This window comes from Heterodontus francisci, chromosome 44, assembly GCF_036365525.1.
Source record: "Heterodontus francisci isolate sHetFra1 chromosome 44, sHetFra1.hap1, whole genome shotgun sequence".
NCBI lineage: Eukaryota > Metazoa > Chordata > Chondrichthyes > Heterodontiformes > Heterodontidae > Heterodontus > Heterodontus francisci.
The window spans coordinates 16,109,158-16,129,858 of NC_090414.1; the positions used below are offsets into that span (position 1 = coordinate 16,109,158).

The 20,701-nt window shown below is 53.2% G+C and overlaps 1 protein-coding gene across 2 annotated transcripts in view; it reads right to left on the reverse strand.

The window, feature by feature from the left end:
- The window catches only part of LOC137355856 (inositol-trisphosphate 3-kinase B-like), a 53,876-nt gene that overhangs the window by 13,383 nt on the left and 19,792 nt on the right, over positions 1–20,701 (reverse strand). The window contains exons 2-5 of one of the 2 annotated variants that reach the window (XM_068021448.1): positions 19,313–19,397; positions 17,235–17,448; positions 14,292–14,496; positions 6,115–6,216 (exon numbers count right to left, since the gene is read on the reverse strand). In XM_068021448.1, coding sequence (XP_067877549.1) covers positions 6,115–6,216; positions 14,292–14,496; positions 17,235–17,448; positions 19,313–19,397 — 606 coding nt within the window. The remainder of the gene's footprint in view (positions 1–6,114; positions 6,217–14,291; positions 14,497–17,234; positions 17,449–19,312; positions 19,398–20,701) is intronic. The other variant, XM_068021449.1, reaches the window with a different exon arrangement.

Genomic DNA, 20,701 nt, shown 5'->3' on the forward strand with positions numbered 1-20,701 from the left:
TCGGGTAACCTTGTCGAACGTCCCACCCTTCATTCCTGATGAGCTCCTCCTCCCCCACCTACACCATCTGGGGGAGGTGAGGTCAGGGATCACCCCAGTCCCGCTCGGTCTTCAGGAGCACAGCCTCCGACATGTGTACTCCTTCCGCCGCCAGCTATTCATGCAGCTGGCGCGGGAGGAGGTCTTGGAGGGCCACTTCGGTATAGAGTTTCAGGGGACGGCCTACCGCATCTTCTGGACCTCGGATGGGGCGCGGTGCCACGTCTGCAAGGGGGTGGGGCATGTTCGGCGGCCCAGAATGGTTCCACAGCACCTCCTCCCACTCCCCCCACACATCCAATAGACACCACGCAGTCGGTTCTGGAGGCTGTGGTTTTCACAACCTCCGGCGGGGAGGGTAGCGTCCGTCCGAGTGGAAGGAAGACGCGGGGAAAAAAGAAACATCATGAGGCGCGTCCCCTGGACACTTTGACTCAACCCGAGCCTGAGCTCAGCCCAAAGCCCATTCCCATGGAATCCACCTGTCCCAGGGCTGGGCTCAGGCCCAGAGTGACTAAAAAGGGTGCGGAGGCGGAGGCCTCTGATGACATGGAGGTCTCTGAGCCTCCGCACCCTAGTGGGAAAAAGAGGAGAAGGCACCCCTCCACAGAAATAACACAGGGCCCTGAGGTGCAGGGCCCATCTGTTGGAGGGGAACTGCCTCCTGTTTCGGGTCCTCAGGTTCCCCCTACTGCCACCACCAAGGCGACAAAGTCCGGGCAGGAGCTCCCTCTTCCTCAGGATGGAGGGGAGGGGAAGGCCCTGGTACATGAGGCCCCTCCTGAAGGAGTAAGTGGGGGCCTGCTTGTGGTGGGGGAGCCTGGGGACGCCGCCCATTCTGCCACTGCTACTGGGTCGGGTGCCCTGAATGAAGGGGAGGGCGACGCCCCAGAGGGTCGGGCCTCCCAGCCGGAGTCCACCACCAACCAGGAGACACCCGACCCAGTTATAACCGAGAATGCTGCCCCATCTGCTGGACCTGTGGGTGCTGGCGGAACGGGAGATGGCCTCCTCTCTCCGCCTCCGGTCTCGGCTCCAGCTGGATTTCCGGAGTCAGGATCATCTGTCTCCCCTGGACCACTCATTGGCCTGGGGACGGAGGTGGAGGGGGGTCCTGAACTGCTGGTGCCCACAGGCTCCAGTTTCACAGTAAAACACAGAGAGGACTCCTCCGCCATCGATCCTGGGGGTGGGATCGTGACGGAGGCAGGACCAGCTGGCGCAGCCGGGACGTCCGCCCCACAGTGTGTGGTGGATGTGTCGGCCGCTGGCGGTGACAACCCAGAGGAGGATGGGGATTCGGTGTGGAGCACGGAGGATGATCTTGATTCCATCGCCAGTGAGGTGGTGGAGTCCCTCGTGCCTCCCACCGAATCTCCACTCATCCCCACGGCGGAACTCCGGGATTTCCTCGCGGCTTGCAGGGGTTGCCGCAATAAAATTCAGCTCGGCTGTTGGTTGAATCTGGCGCTGATCATACAGTCCGTCCGTGCCGCCCTGAAGAAAGCGGGCAAGCGCACGGGCGTGAAACTGGTTGAGAGGCGCCGGTTTAATGTGTTCCTCAATGGGTTGCTGGGGGAGTGGAAGGCCAGGTGCACTTCCACTCCCTCCTCACAGTGAGCTGTTGGTGACGGGTTTTAAGTACCTTTGACATGAAGATAACCATAGCCAGCCTCAACATCAACGGCAGCAGAGGGGCTCACCGCAGATTTCACAATCTCTCAGTCCTTAGGGAAGGGAGATACGCGGTGAGCTTTCTGCAGGAAACCCACACCGTTCCGGGAGACGAAGCCACCTGGCTCCTGGAGTGGCAGGGTGGGGTCTACATGAGTCACCTCACCCCTATTTCTAGTGGGGTGGCTATCTTGCTGGCCCCGACTTTTCAGCCGGAGATCTTGGGGGTCAAGGAGCTAGTGCCGGGCCGCTTGCTCCACCTCGCCGTTCGCCTGGGTAGCGTGCCGCTCCACTTTGTGAACGTGTACGCGCCCAGGCCCGGCGCTTTGCAAGCGCGCTTCTTTGAAGAAGTGTCCGCTCTCTTGAGCTCCATCGATAGCGGTGAGTGCATCATCCTCGGGGGGGGGGGGATTTTAACTGCACCCTCGAGGTGGGGGATCGTTCCGGTCCCCAGCGCGGCCAAGCGTCGGTGGAGAAGTTGAGGGGACTGATCAGCTCCCTTAACTTGGTGGACGTCTGGCGGAATCTCCATCCCGACTCCAGCGCCTTCACTTTGAGGTCTGGAGGGGGAGGGTCCCGAATCGACCGCCTCTACATTTCGCAGGCGTACGTCTCCCGCGTCTCGGCGGCCTCCATGCGGCTGGTGCCGTGCTCGGACCACCACCTGGTGTGGGCGGAGTTCACTCCGCTCCGCACGCGGGCGGGGTCCGCGTACTGGCACTTTAACAACCGGCTGCTGGAGGACGAGCGATTTCGGGACTCGTTCCGTCGATTCTGGGCCGACTGGAGAAGGAAGCAGGGGGGCTTCCCCTCCTTGAGGCTATGGTGGGATGTGGGCAAGACTCAAATCCGCGTCTTCTGTCAGGAGTACGCGAAGGGGTCGACCAAGAGGCGGGAAGCCAAGATCGGGCGCCTTGAGAGGGAGGTGCTCGACTTGGAGTCCCGTCTCCGTCATGCCGTCGTGGACCCGGCCCTGTGGCAGGCGTACAAAGAGAAGAAGGGCGCGCTGAGGGACCTGCAGCTCATAGGGTCCCGAGGCGCGTACGTGAGGTCGCGGATCCAGATTCTGGAAGATTTGGACCGCGCCTCACCCTTCTTCTACTCACTGGAAAAATGGCGGGGGGTCCGTAAGCAGCTCATCGAGCTGCTGGCCGACGACGGATCCTCCATCACGGATCCGGAGGGAATGGGCCTCCTGGTCCGTACTTATTACAGTGCGTTGTTCTCTCCGGATCCATCCAGCGAGGATGCGCGCAGAGTTTTGTGGGAGGACCTGCCGCAGGTCAGCCCGGAGGGCGCCGAAGGATTGGAGGCTCCGCTCACGTTGGCGGAGATGACTGGCGCCCTCCACCAGCTCTCGAGGGGCAAATCCCCAGGGCTGGATGGGTTGACCGTGGAGTTCCTCAGGGCGTTCTGGGACGTCCTGGGGGACGATTACGCGCGGATCCTGGGGGAAAGCCTGGTGACCGGGGAGATGCCCCTCTCGTGGCGCAGGGCGGTCATTGTCCTGCTGCCGAAGGGCGATCTCCGCCTGCTTAAAAACTGGCGTCCGGTCTCCCTCCTCAGCACGGATTATAAGATCTTTGCCCGGGCTATGTCTACCCGCCTGGGCTCCGTGCTGGCCCACATGATCCACCCCGACCAGTCCTACTCGGTCCCGGGCCGGTCCATCCAGGGCAACATCCACCTGGTCCGGGACCTGACCCATCTTTCCCAGAGGACTGGTCAGTCGGTCGCCTTTCTCTCCCTCGATCAGGAGAAGGCGTTCGACAGGGTGGATCACGAATACCTTTTCGGGACGCTGCGAGCTTTCGGACTCGGGCCGCATTTCGTGGCCCGGGTCCGACTTTTATACGCCGCCGCAGAGTGTCTAGTCAAAGTTAACGGGTCCTTGACGGCGCCCCTTCGCTTTGGGAGAGGAGTGCGTTACGGATGCCCCATGTCCGGCCAATTGTATACCATCTGCGTGGAGCCCTTCCTGTGTCTGCTTCGCAGGAGGTTGACGGGATTGGCTCTGCGCGAGCCGGCCATGCGGGTCGTCCTCTCGGCTTACGCCGACGACGTGCTCCTCGCAATCACAGATCCCGTTGACTTGCGGAGGATGCGCGACTGCCAGCAGACCTTTTCTGCCGCGTCCTCCGCGAGGATCAATTGGGAGAAATGTTCCGGACTCCTGGTGGGTCAGTGGCGGGTGGACTCCCTGCCGGAGGAGATGACACCTTTTGCGTGGAGCACCACGCACCTCATCTATCTGGGAGTCCACCTTAGCCCAGCTGAGGAAGCCTGGCCAGCAAACTGGCAGGAGTTGGAGGCGAAAGTCACCGCTCGGCTGGGGCGCTGGACAGGACTGCTCCGAGTGCTTTCCTACAGGGGCCGAGCGCTGGTCATAAACCAACTGGTGGCCTCCATGTTGTGGTACCGGTTGGTCACTTTGGCCCCGCCCCCTGTATTTGCCACCAAGATGCAGAAGAAACTTGTCGATTTCTTCTGGGGCAAGAGGAAACACTGGGTCTCTGCCGCGGTCCTGAGTCTCCATATTGAGGAGGGCGGTCAGTCGCTGGTGTGCGTCCGCACCCAGGCTGCGACTCTCCGCCTTCGGACCCTGCAGAGATACCTGTACGTCGAGCGTCCTCCCAGATGGTGTGCGCTGGCGACGTATTTTTTCCGCCAGTGTCACTGCCTTCAAGACGACACGCAGCTCCCGGTGGAGTCCGTTAGCCGCGCCTCTCTGAGGGGGTTGCCTGTCTTTTACCGGGATCTGTTCCGAGTCTGGAGCATGGTCGCCTCCAGTCAGGGCGCTCCCCCGACGGCGGAGGAGAGCGCCTCGGCTGTCCGGGCGGCCGACTCCGGGGATGGTCCGGCGGGCGGAGGAGTAGCCAAAACCCCCGGGACGCCCCTCACTGCGGGTGGCGAGGGGGCTCGGGAGTGCGGAGCCCTGGCGGTCCGCGTTGCCATCTGGCGGCGAGGGGAAACCCCGATGGAGGTCTCTGTACGTGGGAGTCTTCCCCCTTTACATCGGGGACCTGGGGTGGAGGGTGCTGCACAGAGCAGTCCCGTGCAATAGACTTTTAAGTAGGTTCACGGACTCCCAGGCCGCAGAATGTACAGGCGCCTGTACTTTCTGCGGCCTGGACGAGTCTGTGTTCCACGTTTATACGGAGTGTGCGAGGTTGCAGCCCCTCTTTGAGTATCTGAAGAGGCTGCTCCTCAAATTCTGGCTGCACTTCAGTCCCACGCTCCTGATCTTTGGGCACCCGGAGCGGAGGGGCTTGGGCCGGGAGGAGGATCTCCTCGTCGATCTGCTCCTGGGCCTGGCCAAGGTGGCAATTCACAGGTCCAGGTTGCGGGCCGTCGGGGGTTCCATCCTCCCCGATTGCCTGCCCCTCTTCCGCGGTTACGTCCGCGCCCGGGTGTCCCTGGAGAAGGAGCATGCGGTGTCCGCCGGTACGCTTGAGGCCTTCCGCGACCGGTGGGCACCGCAGGGACTGGAGTGCATCGTCGACGCCGAGAATGGCATTTTAATTTGAGTTTTTTGTTGATTTATCTGGTTTTAATAAAGCTATTTTAAAACTGTAAATATGTCTATAAAAAAAAAACAGGGGTTAGATACACAGTAAAGCTCCCTCTACACTGTCCCCATCAATTATTACTGAGCTCCAACCTCAGAACAGCGCACCCCAATGCAACAATATGACATTTGCTTTTCTCACACCCGTCCTGTGGCCCCTTTGAGTAAGACGGCTAGTTTAATACCAGCGGTTGAAGGCAAGGCTGCCAGTAGTGGGGAGAAGTGGGTTGGGGTGTTGATGGACAACAGACGAAATAAGAGGGCCAGAGACCACGAAACAGAACAGCTGGGCTTAGCTTCCTTGTTCCATACAACCGGTCAATCCGCTGCACTTGCACGTTGACTAATGACCAGTCCTAGGGTTGACAACACAGGTTGGATGTATTAATGGAGGTTTCTTCAGGTGACCCTGTTGCCCTCCCATTGCGTTACCAACCCGGCCATTCCCTCCTCACACCTCCTTCCCATGATGTAATTGGGAATGGACCCGTACTCTTTCTTCCTTGACTGAATGAGCCTTCACCTCTCCCAAACCCTTTTCCCCCCCCCACCCCCCCCCCCCACCAGTCTCCAGTGTTTTCATCCAACTAAACCAAAAGTGTGCAAAGATTTAATAAGAACCATGCACTGTGTTTTTTTTAATGCCCCAGTGATTTATCTCTGGGATTTGCGAAGCCCTGGATATCAGTCTTCGATCCCTGGAGACTCCGTTACGATCCTGGAGCATCAGCTATCCTATCCTGCCCCAGGCACAGGATGGGGTCGAGTCAGTGCACCGCCTCGCCTCGTGGTCCCTGGCCCACTGCCTGCCAAGGAAAAGATGCCAAACCTACCAGGATGTCCAAATGACCTTCAGTGAAACAGGTCAAAGTGGTAATGATCTGTTCCCTGGTTCTTGTCCTCTTGAAGTCTTTGTGAACCATTCCGTTATCCATCTGTAAAGCAAGAGGCCTTTCAGAGAATCGCAGAGTCTCGACAGTACAACAGGGGGCCATTCAGCCCCTCGAGCCTGTGCCATCTTTTGCGCCCATGGGGCAGCGGAGGTTTGGTTCAGTGGTTATCATTCCACCCCCTCCCCTCCCCCCCCACTCGGAGCCAGGAGGTGTGGAGTTCAAACCCCGTTCCGGACAGTCCCGGCGAGCGGAGGCTGGAGCTCAGGCTCTGAATTCTGGGCTGATGTCCGGAGGGATGCTCAGGTCGGGCGGGTACGGGCGACTGAAAATCGTGCTGCCTTGTAGGACAAACCCGCCATCAACTGGTGTCAGGCTGGTTCTGTCCACGGTCTGGCCTGTTAATCAGCTTGAGAATCCTTCCACTACTTCACACTTATCTCCAAGGGAAGGGCACCAGGGTGTGGAACTGATGAGGTGGGACAGTAGTCAGGTACAATGCTTGGGAAGGAGGTTGAATAGCCCGATAAGGACACCCCTTATCTGTGCTCGCTGAAGAATGGCCATGAATTTTTGCCCCTTCCCCTTGCCACTGTCTGGAGGGCGGAGGGAAGACATTGAAGGGGATGAGTGGAGGTGGCCCTTTGCTGTTTCAGAGGGGAAACGTAGATCGCAGCATAAGTGGAGTGGCAAGTTGAAAATTTGGTGAGAGTGGGAATTCGGTGCAGAGTGGGGAAGGGGGAACTAGTTGCTTGGCAGTACAGAACTTGAGTTTTGCTGAAAAAAAGTCACGCTGTCGAGGCTTTTCATCTTGCACTCATCAGGACAGATGCAAGAATGCCAATTTTCAAAGGGAGCAACAAATTTATGCTGCATGGGGAAAGGGTGCTGATTGGTTGGCAAGTCGACTCTGATTGGTAGAGGCGTCGCCGTGGAGAATGCACCAGGGAACTATTGACCCCCACGCTTTTGTTTAATTCAAAAAAAGGCACAAAGTCTGGACATGTTCCTTTTGTGTGAAGAGGACAGGTCTCTGCGAATGAATATATGTAGCTTCTAGAAAGTGTAAGTGCTGGACCGATAATCTTAAATTGCGTTGTTAATGTAATTCTTGGCACACTCGGGATTATTCAGTAAGTGCTGTACAATCACGGAATCATATCTCATGTCAGACAATAAGTTCTGAGTTTTGCAAGTACGGGCCGGTTGAGTACGGTCAGTGCGCTGCCTATGGTGAACAAACGTGCTGTTTGATACGATCCGCCAGTCGTTGGGAAATACGGCCTACATACCTGGCATCGCACCAGCACTGGAATACATATCCACATTCCTCATTTGTTTGCAGTAGCAACAGGAGTGGTATTTTCCACTGAGGATGCTACCATCAAGCCAAAAGGATGTTCTTCCTGCCACACCCTTTTCTCATTGCAGTATAACTTGTTGCGCCCTTTGAAATTTGGCATTCTTGCGTCCGTCCTGATGAGTGCAAGACAAAACGCTTCAACAGCATGTCTCTCTTTCTCAGCAATAGTTAAATCGATTAGTTTAAATTGATTAGAGCAAAAGACACTAAAAGTAAAACAAGTGAAGTAATGCCATTCAGCTTAAATTAAATATATAAAGCGGGGTTAGGTAGAGATGGCAGTGCAGGAAGGTGTGCTGCATCTGCGGCACGGGGGGAGTTTGTGGAGAGCAGCGCGGTCCCAGGCAACTGCACCTGCGACTCGAGGATCTTTGGGGCTCTTTGAGTCACAGACTTTGCAAAGCATCAGGGAGAGCGAGCTGGACATTCTGACCCTTGTGACCCCTAAGCCGCTTGGCCGCACCGCCTCCTGAAGGTTTCCGCCCACGAGTCAGCCCCCCTTTCAGTTGGCGCCCGTGCATGGTCACCAAAAAAGAAAAAAAAAAATTTAGAGGCCACTTTGATTTTTGCCCCAGGGGGCAGTCACACCCCTTAGGTTAGGTGGTTTGGTTAGCGGTCAGGGGACAGGAGTGTGTGACTGCGACACAGGCACCTCGGGGAATCTCAGACATAGTGACGGAGCCTCAGCCTTCGCCATTGTCCAACAGGCGTGTGGTACTTGCTACAAGCGTGGCTGAGAACAAAGACTGCAGAGAGGATGGACAAAGTGACCACAGCACCACGGTGTAGGAGGCCATTCGGGCGTGAAAAGGAATGTGGCCATGGATAGTATAGTTAGGGGGTTACATATTGTTCTCTGCAGCCCTGAACGGGTAGTCCTGAAGGCTGCGTTGCCTGCCTGGTGCCAGGGTTAAAGACATCTCCTCACGTCTGGAGAAAAACTTGGAGAGAAAGGGGGAACGATCCAGTTGCGGTCCACGTAGGAACCAGTGACTTAGGCAGAACTGGGAATGAGGTTCGGCTGAGGGAGTTTGAGGAGCTAGGTACAAATTTAAAAAGCGGAACCTCAAAGGTAATCTGGGGATTACTACCTGAGGCACGTGCAGATTGGCAAAGGGACAAACAGATTCGTGGTTTAAGTGCACGGCTGAAAGCGTGGTTTGGGAGGCAGGAGTTTCAATTCATGGGGCACAGGCACCAGTACTGGGCAAGAGGGAGCTGTTCCATTGGGACAGACTCCTCTTGAACCCATCTGGGACCAATATCCTGGTGAATCGAATAACTAGGGCAGTAGGATAGGGCTTTAAACTCAATTTTTCAGTCTGAAGAGTAAACTGTCAGGAAGAACATAAGAAATAGGAGCAGGAGCAGGCCATTCGGCCCCTTGAGCCTGCTGCACCATTCTATAAGATCATGGCTGATCTGATTGTGGCCTCAACTCCACTTTCCTGTCTGCCCCCCCCATGACCCTTGACTCCCTTGTAGATCAAAAATCTGTCTAACTCAGCCTTGGATATATTCAGTGACCCAGCTTCCACTGCTCTCTGGGGAAGAGAATTCCAAAGATCAAAGAGAAGAAATTCCTCCTCATCTCCGTCTTAAATGGGAGACCCCCCCTCATTCTGCAACTGTACCCCCCTAGTTCTAGATTCCCCCAGGAGGGGAAAGACCCCCTCAGAATCTTTTATGTTTCAATAAGATCACCTCTCATTCTTCTAAACTCCAATGAGTATAGACCCAACCTGCTCAACCTTTCCTCATAAGACAACCCCTTCATCCCAGAAAACAGCCTAGTAAACCTTCTCTGAACTGCTTCCAATGCACGTATATCCCTCCCTAAGTCAGGAGACCAAAACTGTACATAGTACTCTAGGTGCAGTCTCACCAACGCCCTGCACAGTTGTAGCAAGACTTCCCTACTTTTATACATTCCAATTATTTGCCAAATTACTTGCTGTTCCTGCATGCTAACCTTTTGTGATTCATGTACAAGGGCACCCAGATCCTTCTGTGCTGCAGCATTCTGCAGTCTCTCAGGAGGAACTGCAAGATAATAATATTAGTCAAAAAAAAAAGTACGATAGAAATTAATGGGGCTTAAAGTAGATAAATCCCCTGGGCCTGATGATCTACATCCCAGAGTGTTGAAAGAGGTCGCTGGAGAGATAGTAGATGCATTGGTGGTCATCTTTCAAAATTTTATACATTTTGGAATGGTTCTTGCAGATTAGAAGGTAAGAAATGGAACCCCATTATTTAAGAAAGGAGGGAGAGAGAAAACGGGGAACTACAGACCTATTAGCCTAACATCAGTCGTAGAGAAAATGCTAGAAGCTATAATAAAGGACGTGATAACAGGACACTTCGAAAATAATGGTAGGATTGGGCAGAGTCAACATGGATTTATGAAAGGGAAATCATGTTTAACAAACCTGTTGGGAGTTGTTTTTTAAGGATGTAACTCGCAAATAGATAAGGGGGAACCGGTGGATGTGGTATATTTAGATTTTCAGAAAGCTTTTGATAAGGTCCCACACAAGAGGTTAGCAAACAAAATTACAGCACATGGGTTTGTGGGGGGGGGGGGGGGTGGTGAAGGGGAGGAATATACTGGCATGGATTGAGAACTGGTTAATGGACAGAAAACTTACCTAAGGAAAGAGAGATTTGCCATAGAGGGAGTGCAACGAAGGTTCACCAAACTAATTCCTGGGATGGGAGGATTGTCCTATGAGGAGAGATTGAGGAGACAGGGCCTTTATTCCCTGGAGTTTAGAACTGGATAAATCCCCAGGCCCAGATGAGATATATCCCAGGCTGTTATGTGTGTGAGGCAAGGGAGGAGATAGCAGGGGCTCTGACACAAATTTTCAAATCCTCTCTGGCCACAGGAGAGGTTCCAGAGGACTGGAGGACAGCGAATGTGGTACCATTATTGAAGAAGGGTAGCAGGGATAAACCAGGTAATTATAGTCCTGTGAGTCTAACGTCAGTAGTGGAGAAATTCTGAGAGACAGGATTAGTCTCCACTTGGAGAGGCAGGGATTAATCAGGGATAGTCAGCATGGCTTTGTCAGGGGGAGATCGTGTCTAACAAATTCAAGAAGGGGAGTAGAGACAGCCCTGGTAATTATAGACCTGTGAGCCTTACTTCGGTTGTGGGTAAAATGTTGGAAAAGGTTATAAGAGATAGGATTTATAATCATCTTGAAAAGAATAAGTTCATTAGCGATAGTCAGCACGGTTTTGTGACGGGTAGGTCGTGCCTCACAAACCTTATTGAGTTTTTTGACAAGGTGACCAAACAGGTGGATGAGGGTAAAGCCGTGGATGTGGTGTATATGGATTTCAGTAAGGCGTTTGATAAGGTTCCCCATGGTAGGCTATTGCAGACAATACGGAAGTATGGGGTTGAAGGTGATTTAGAGCTTTGGATCAGAAATTGGCTAGCTGAAAGAAGACAGAGGGTGGTGGTTGATGGCAAATGTTCATCCTGGAGTTTAGTTTCTAGTGGTGTACCGCAAGGATCTGTTTTGGGGCCGCTGCTGTTTGTCATTTTTATAAATGACCTGGATGAGGGTGTAGAAGGGTGGGTTAGTAAATTTGCGGATGACACGAAGGTCGGTGGAGTTGTGGATAGTGCCGAAGGATGTTGTAGGGTACAGAGGGACATAGATAGGCTGCAGAGCTGGGCTGAGAGATGGCAAATGGAGTTTAATGCGGAAAAGTGTGAGGTGAATCACTTCGGAAGGAGTAACAGCAATGCAGAGTACTGGGCTAATGGGAAGATTCTTGGTAGTGTAGATGAGCAGAGAGATCTTGGTGTCCAGGTACATAAATCCCTGAAAGTTGCCACCCAGGTTAATAGAGCTGTTAAGAAGGCATATGGTGTGTTAGCTTTTATTAGTAGGGGGATCGAGTTTAGGAGCCACGAGGTCATGATGCAGCTGTACAAAACTCTGGTGAGGCCGCACCTGGAGTATTGCGTGCAGTTCTGGTCACCGCATTATAGGAAGGATGTGGAAGCTTTGGAAAAGGTGCAGAGGAGATTTACTAGGATGTTGCCTGGTATGGAGGGAAGGTCTTACGAGGAAAGGCTGAGGGACTTGAGGTTGTTTTCGTTAGAGAGAAGGAGGAGAAGAGGTGACTTAATCGAGACATATAAGATAATCAGAGGGTTGGACAGGGTGGATAGTGAGAGTCTTTTTCCTCGGATGATGATGGCAAACACGAGGGGACATAGCTTTAAGTTGAGGGGTGATAGATATAGGACAGATGTCAGAGGTAGTTTCTTTACACAGAGAGTAGTAGGGGCGTGGAACGCCCTGCCTGCAGCAGTAGTAGACTCGCCAACTTTAAGGGCATTTAAGTGGTCATTGGATAGACATATGGATGAAAATGGAATAGTGTAGGTCAGATGGTTTCACAGGTCGGCGCAACATCGAGGGCTGAAGGGCCTGTACTGCGCTGTAATGTTCTATGTTCTATAAATCTGATTGAATTTTTCGAGAAGGTGACTAGGTGTGTAGATGAGGATAAAGCAGTTGATGTAGTCTACATGGACTTCAGTAAGGCTTTTGATAAGGTCCCGCATGGGAGATTGGTTAAGAAGGTAAGAGCCCATGGGATCCAGGGTAATTTGGCAAATTGGATCCAAAATTGGCTTCGTGGCAGGAGGCAGATGGTGATGGTCGAGGGTTGTTTTTGCAAGTGGAAGCCTGTGACCAGTGGTGTACCACAGGGATCGGTGCTGGGACCCTTGCTGTTTGTAGTGTACATTAATGATTTAGATGTGAATATAGGAGGTATGATCAGTAAGTTCGCAGACAACACAAAAATTAGTGGTGTAAATAGTGAGGAGGAAAGACTTAGATTACAGGACGATATAGATGGGCTGGTAAGATGGGCAGAGCAGTAGCAAATGGAATTTAATCCTGAGAAGTGTGAGGTGATGCATTTTTGGAGGAATAACAAGGCAAGGGAATATACAATGGATGGTAGGACCCGAGGAAGTACAGAGGGTCAGGGGGACCTTGGTGTACTTGTCCATAGATCACTGAAGGCAGCAGCACAGATAGATAAGGTGGTTAGTAAGGCATATGGGATACTTGCCTTTATTAGCCGAGGCATAGAATATAAGAGCAGGGAGGTTATGATGGAGCTGTATAAAACACTAGTTAGGCCACAGCTGGAGTATTGTGTACAGTTCTGGTCACCATACTATAGGAAGGATGTGATTGCACTGGAGAGGGTGCAGAGGAGATTCACCAGGATGTTGCCTGGGCTGGAGCATTTCAGCTATGAAGAGAGACTGGATAGGCTGGGGTTGTTTTCCTTAGAGCAGAGAAGGCTGAGGGGGGACCTGATTGAGGTATACAAAATTATGAGGGGGCACTGATAGGATCAAGGGTTACAGGGATAGTGCAGGAAAATGGTGTTGAAGCAGATCAGGCATGATCTCATTGAATGATGGAGTGGGCTTGAAGGGCTGAATGGCCTCCTCCTCTTCCTATTTCTTATGTTTTTATGCCCCTTCATCCAAGTCATTAATAGTTGAGGCCCCAGCACTGATCCCTGTGGCACCCCAGACCTTTAGAGGGAAAGAGTTTAGGGACGGTAATAGGACGTTAGCAACTAAGGGGAAAACGTTAAAACTAAAAGCGTTACTTCCAAATGCACAGAGTACTTGTGACAAGACGGATGAGTTAATGGCGCAAATAGAGGTGAATGGGTTTGATCCCGAAGCCTTGACTGAGAGGTGGTGTCAGAGTGATCAAGGTTAGGAACTAAATATTCCAGGAGAGTTGGCTTTCCGAAAAGAGCGGCAAAAAAGGAAAAGGAGATGGGGTTAGCCCTGATAATAAAGGATGAGATGGAGGAGAAAGGGCCTGAGTCTGGAAAATCGGAATGTAGAATCAGCGTGGGTGGAGCCAAGAAACAACAAAGGGTCGAAAGCATTCGTGCGAGTAGCTTATAGGCCTCCTAACGGCAATCATAGTGTTGGACAGATTATAAATCAGAAAATTGGTGGAGTTGATAACTAGGGCAATGCAATAATCCTGGAGAACTGTAGTCCTCAGACCAGGCAAAACAAATTGGCAAAAGTTGCTTGAGGGATGTGTTCATGGAATGCATTCGAGACAGTTTTCTGGAACAATATGTTGGGGAACCAACTAGGGAACAGGGTATTTTATTGTGCAATGTGACGGGGTTTATTCTGGGGAAGAATGATCATAATATGGTAGAGCTTGAGAGCAATGCGGTCCGTTCGTAATTAATTAAATTCGATAGATTTGTAAGAGAATCCAGGGATACGGGCAAATGGCTGAACTAGATCAGCCGTGATCTCCATTGCATGGCGGAACAGGTGCGATGGGCCGAATGGCCCATTCCTGCTCCTGTTTCTGGGGTTCATGACGTGCATCAGGAGCAGTTTCCCCCAGCAGAGGGGAAGTAAAAGATAATGCCACCACCCCCCCACCCCGCCTCAACCGTCTCGCCCAGTTGAACACTCAATGAGAGGGGATGGGGTGGTATGGGTTAACAGGGTACAGGATAGCGCAGGAGTGAGTGGCAGGGGTCCAGATGTCTAAATGGCCATAGACTTCCACAGCTCCCCGTCAGGGCCGACCGACCTTGCTCAGGGGCTCTTCCAGGGACGATATGTTGAGAGAGACGTTAATAAATTCAGCAGGGAAACGGGGTAGGAAAGTGGAGCAAAGTGAGAGAAGGCTAGAGGGAAACTGGATTCACAAACCGTTATCCCTTCAATGCGGAAGCCAAGAGTAGCTGTGGAACTTATGGTCTCCCTCCACTGCATGTACCGTGGTTTGGTCACGCCGCCTTGCCCGTGCTCTTCCTCGCTCGGGGCACAGGGATCGACCTTGAACATCTTCTGGTACAAGTCCTTGCGGATGTGGACTTTCTGTCTGGCTTTTGTCAGCTCCTCCTCCAGGTAGGTCCTGAGCAGAGACAGTCAGAAAACAAAGAAAACTTGCATTTCTATAGCACCTTTTCACAACCTTAGGACGTCCCAAAGATCTTCACAGCTGATGGGGTACTGTTTGGAGCGCAGTCACTGTTGTCGTGTAGGAAACGCGACAGCCAATTTGCTTGCAGCAAGCTCCCACAAACAGCAATGTGACAATGACACAGATCATCAGATCATTGATTGAGGGATTAAATGTTGGCTCTGGGAAACCAGGGAACGTTTCCCCCTGCTGTAATTCCAATAGTGGCCGTGCGATCTTTAATGTCCACATGAAAGGGCAGACGTGCCCTTGGTTAAAAGCATCATCCAAAAGATGGTCCCTCCGACAGTGCAGCACTCCCTCAGCACTGTCCCTCCGACAGTGCGGCGCTCCCTCAGTACTGCTTCTCTGACAGTGCAGTACTCCCTCAGTACTGCCCCTCTGACAGTGCAGCACTCCCTCAGTTCTGCCCCTCTGATAGCGCAGCACTCCCTCAGTACTGCCCCTCTGACAGTGCAGCACTCCCTCAGTACTGCCCCTCCGACAGTGCAGCACTCCCTAAGTATTGCCCCTCCGACAGTGCAGTCAGCACAACTTCAGTACTGCCCCTCTGACAGTGCAGCACTCCCTCAGTACTGGCGCTGAGAGTGACGGCCTGGAATAAGGGCTTGGGTCTCCGGAATGGAACTTGAACCCACAACCTTCGGACTCATACCAGCGAGAGAGAGAAAGCGCAAGTTCTATTCAGTGAGCCACAGCTGACCAGAGACAATTGAGAGGAATGCGACTCAAATTCAGCCCGAGCCTGTCTCCCGTTGTGGGGGTTGCGGTGGGGAGGAGGCCACAGGTATCCCCAACCCTCATGAGTGAGCACAGTGTCACAGCATCTCTGCGGTCCAGAGAGAGAGAGAGACAGGGATGTGACACTTAGCCATCAGGCAGCCTCCAATAATGGGATCAAATGGACAAGGCTTGGCACTTGGGGAACATGATGCAACAACAACTTACATTTGTGCAACAACCTGCCTTTATATCGCACCTTTAACCTCGTAAAACCTTCGCAGGCGCCTCACAGTAGCGTTATCCAACAGAATTTGACAGCTGGCCAGATGAGATATTAGGACGGGTGACCAAAAGCTCGGTCAATGAGGTGCATCTTGAAAGAGGAGAGCGAGGCGGAGAGGTTTTGGGGGCGGGGGTAGTGTGAATAATTGGATAACTCTTTCAAAGAGCCGAATGCCCTCCTTCTGTGCTGTATTATTGGATGATAACTTGACCCCCTGGTGACCCCCCCGCCCCCTGACAAAAACTTTATCGATCGGATGTTTCCACTGAATGGAGTAGCTTTGGGAGGCTTCAAGTGCGGTTCCTCCGCCGTTTCTGAACGCCCTCTTTGCCGGTCGTGTAAGTTCCCACTGATGCTGAAGGAAGGCCGAAATGAAAGCTTTGGCCCGAAGCGTAGTTGTCTCCGAGGCCAGTTTAGATTGGCTCGGTTCCCTGGGAATCCCAAATGGGACTTGGCGCTCTCTGCTGTTGAATCTGGCCAAGCTCTTCGCCGAGTGTCCAGTGAGACAGTCTGTCCCTTTTTTTATTTTTGGCCGTGACCAGCGGAAGCCTAGTGCCCTTCGGGAGGAATGGAATGCATAAAGGGAGAGAGGTCATGTTACATTGATCTGGATCCCTGGCTTGGAGCCCTGTGCACAGCCCTGAGGCACAGGAGAACACTCAGAAAGGATGTTCGCAGAACTGAGTGGATGCAACTCTCGGGGAAGGCCGCACAGGCTGGGGCAGAAACACCAGCACCGAGCAGATGGGCCGAATGGCCTATTTCTGGGCCGTAAGCTCTCTGTTGTTTGACATAGTCCCTCCACGAAGGGCTTACGGTTGGCTGGAGTGCAGGGCTACGAGCCACCTTTCGTCATCTTGTGCTCCTCACCCACTGCGGCCAGTTTCAAGTGTGATTGACCTCAGAAACCAGATCTGCCATGGCAACCAACGGGGACATTCCCCACAGCGAGGGCAGGGAGAGGCCCGAGGCCTGAGCTACACAGCCACTACTTTTATATGTGCTCCCCCCCCCCCCCCACCCCGCAACCCCCACGGCTTTTCAGGTGAACTGTTCCAACAGATGACATCACGGTTATGACATAATAGGAACGAGAGTCAGCCAACGACATCAGTGGAACAGTCCATCGGTGAAGGAGGGATGATGTGAACCCAATCCTTTGGCAAGTACACAGACTGTCAAGTAGCTCACTTTTGTCTTTTGTCCCCCATCTCCCACAAAGGCGCTGGGCAACAGATTCTGTTGGTGGGCCTCCAGAAAGCCCATGAAAGTACTTTTTGAAGCATGCCCACTGTTGTAATGCAGCAGCCAATCTGCGCACAGCAGGATCCCACAAACGGCAAAGCCGTAATGACAGCATCATCTGTTTTTTTTTGTAATGTCGGGTTGAGGGATAAATATCGGCCCCAGGACACAGGGGAGAACTCCCCCCACCCCTCCCCCCACCCCAGTAGTGGCGCTCCAGGGGCTGAACGGCCTCTTGCTTTCCTTGTAGGAGGGTCGAGGGGCTGAATGGCCCCCTCCCGTCCCTGTGTAACAGGCTCGAGGGGGCCGCGCCCACGACTGCAGCCCCGCTTGGGCCGCCCGCCGCTCCGGTTCTGCCATAAGGCCGGAGGTTCCCAGCCGGCCCCGGCCGTGACTCTGCCTCCGCGTGCGAGCTTACCGCGTGCCCATTTTGCAGTCCATGATTCGGGGCGCGCTGAGCCCGCTCAGGAGGTCCTCCATCTGGATGAACTGCTCGCCGTCCTTTTCCACCACGCCATAGTAGGCCGGCACGTAGGGCTTCAGCACATCGTTCATCAGGCCCTGCAGGCACCTGCTCTCGTTCATGCTGAACTTCTTCAGGATGTGACCACTCTCACTCTGTCGGAAATGACCTGGGGGAGCAAACAGAAAGGCCGAACTGAGGTGAGGGAGCAGGTGACAACAAGAGGAAAGACTCTCTCACCCGCCTCCACTGGGCACTGCTGGTAGGCCCACCTCCCATTGCCACCCTCATTCTGCACAGGACCCCGCTTGTACTGGACGCTGGCTGAGCGGGGTGGGCTGAGAGGCACCAAAGTGACGCTCCCAACGATGGAGGGCCGACGACATCCCAGGACTGCAGACCACGACGAACATGGTCTGAGGAGCCACTGTACAGTAACTCGGCTACTCTCTGTCTCCCGCGTTCTCCCTCCTAAATCATCTGGTGTTTATTGAGAGATAAGTATTGCTCAGAACACGACAACATAGAAATAGGAGCGGGAGTAGGCCATTCGGCCCCTCGAGCCTCCTCCGCCATTCAATAAAATCATGGCCAATCTGATCGTGGCCTCAACTCCAGTTTCCTGTCTGCCCCCCCCCCCCCCCCCCCATAACTCTTGACTCCCTTGTAGATCAAAAATCTGTCTAACTCAGCCTTGAATATATTCAATGACCCAGCCTCCACTGCTCTCTGGGGAAGAGAATTCCAAAGATTAACAACCCTCTGAGAGAAGAAATTCCTCATCATCTCCGTCTTAAATGGGAGACCCCCCTCATTCTGAAACTGTGCCCCCTAGTTCTCGATTCCCCCAGGAGGGGAAAGACCCTCTCAGCATCTACCCTGTCAAGACCCCTCAGAATCTTACATGTTTCGATAAGATCACCTCTCATTCTTCTAAACTCCAATGAGTATAGACCCAACCTGCTCAACCTTTCCTCACAAGACAACCCCTTCATCCCAGGAATCAGCCTAGTGAACCTTCTCTGAACTGCTTCCACTGCAGGTATATCCCTCCCTAAGTTAGGAGGCCGATACTGTACACAGTACTCTAGGTGTGGTCCCACCAACGCCCTGCACAGTTGTAGCAAGACTTCCCTAATTTTATACTCCATCCCCCCTTGCAATAAAGGACAACATTCCATTTGCCTTCCTAATTACTTGCTGTACCTGCATGCAAACTTTCTTTGTTTCATGTACGAGGACACCCAGATCCCTCTGTACCCACGGCATTCTGCAGTCTCTATTTAAATAATACTTTGCATGGCAGAACTTGGGTGGAACAGGGTTAATTTGGATCTCAAAAGACTTCGCACCAAAGAACACTCCTAACTGTTCACTGTGGGATGTCAACATCTCTCATTACACCTGGGGACATATGATCATAGGATAATACAGTACAAAAGGAGGCCATTCGGCCTGTTGCTAAGCGCCAGCGCTGACTGAGTCCCAAGATTCTGGGTTTGAGGCCTAGTCCGGAATCTGAGCCTGTAATCTAGGCTGACACTGCAGTGAGGTACCGAGGGAGCGCTGCACTGTCGGAGGTGCCCTCATCCGGATGCAATATTAAATTAATTACTTGCCCTTTCCGCCCGCCCCAAAAACGCTCACCTTCACAATCTGACCTTCCCCCCCCCTCAAACTTTCAACTATGACCTTTCCCACCATCCCCTACACCCATGACGTTCCTTTGACCCCCCCCCCCCACCCCACCCCTCACTGAGAAACTGACCTCCTCCTCAGTCGCCACAGCTTTGTGCCTCGTTTCCCCGGGAACGGGGATCTGAAGGCACGGCAGTGCCAGCTGCCGGAATGTGGTTGGCGGTGGGACATCGGGAGGCGGCGGGAGAGTCATTAATGCAGGCAACTAAACGTACACACAACATGCACACAGCACGTACGTCCAGCGCACATGTTCGACACGCACACCACACGCATGTGTAACGCCCACTCCCCACCTTGGCGGGAGACGGGCGGAGATCGACCCCCGTTCTCACCTTCGTGTCCCGCTAGCTGGACCCATGACTTTGATCTTCGGTATGTCCAATGCACAACTGTGAAAAAGGTCTTCCACGATTTGGTCTGTGGGTGGTTGTTAGGGGGCAGGGGAAGAGAAAAGAGACAGTAAATCACATCCAATCTCACCGAACTCATTCCGAGCAATCTGAGGGCTTTTGGGGGGGGCATCGACCATTTGCCAAGTGCCATCAGCCGATGCCTTGTTGAGCCCCGGTGCCACATTCGCTAATACATTCTCTAAGTAAAAGCAAAGCCCTCCGCCTTGGCACTGACGCCCCCCCCCTCACCCGTGTCATAGTCCACCGACTGGGTCAGACGTCAAGCAAGACCAGGACAGAAATTACTCAACGCCAGAGCTTGGCCACAAAAAAGTCTCGCTGCATTGACCCTTCCAGAGCCGCAGGGCACCTCATTCCCCCACCACCCCACCCCCCCAACCCCGTCACCGCCTCCGCCTGACCCGCCTCCGCGTTTTGCATCGGGCGCCCGCACAGTCTGACCGTCACCGTGTCAGAACTGAGAGAAGGGAGGATGTGCATTTCTGCAGCGCCTTGCACAACCACAGGACATCCCACGGTCTGAAGTGTGGCACTGTGGGAAACAGCCAATCGGCGCACAGCGAACAGCAATGTGATAATGACCCCGATCGTAGAGGGATATATATTGGCCCCAGGACACCGGGGAGAACTATCAGAGATGGAACTCCCTCTAGGATTAATTCAGGTATTGAGGGTTCATTTCCTGGGCACTGCTGTTGAAGAACCCAGGTAGAACATCATCAGTTGCGAGACTTTTTTTTTCATTTTCTTGGTACATTTTTCATCATTAGTAAGAAAAATATGGGAAATGAGCTGTCAGTCATCCAACTGGGTAAATGAAGGGGGTGTTTGCTTCCTGATTGGCTGTGGGAAGGATGAACCAATGGTACAAGGTCAAAGGCGGGGCAACGGGAAGCAGGAGGTCATGTGCCGAAACCTCCGGGCATACATCCAATCAGAATCGGCGATCCCAAGAAGACTTCATTTTGTAAGAGACCGAATCCTGGTAGCTAGGCCTCCCCCGCCGTGCCTTTTAGTCATTGGCTGTTGGACGAAAGTTCCAGTGGGTGCGCAGGAGATTAACTAGAATGGTTTCAGGGATTGGGGCGGGGGGGGGGGGGGGTGTGGTCGGGGGGAGGCTTCAGATACTCGGAGAGACTGGGAGAAGCTGGGGTTGTTCTCCTCCGAGCAGTGAAGGTTAAGGGGAAATTTAATCGAGGCGTTCAAAATCGCAGCGAGCTGTCGTGACCTGGAACGCGCTGGATGAAAGGGCGGTGGAAGCAGATTCGATAGTGACTTTCAAAAAGGGGGAATTGGAGAAATACCCGA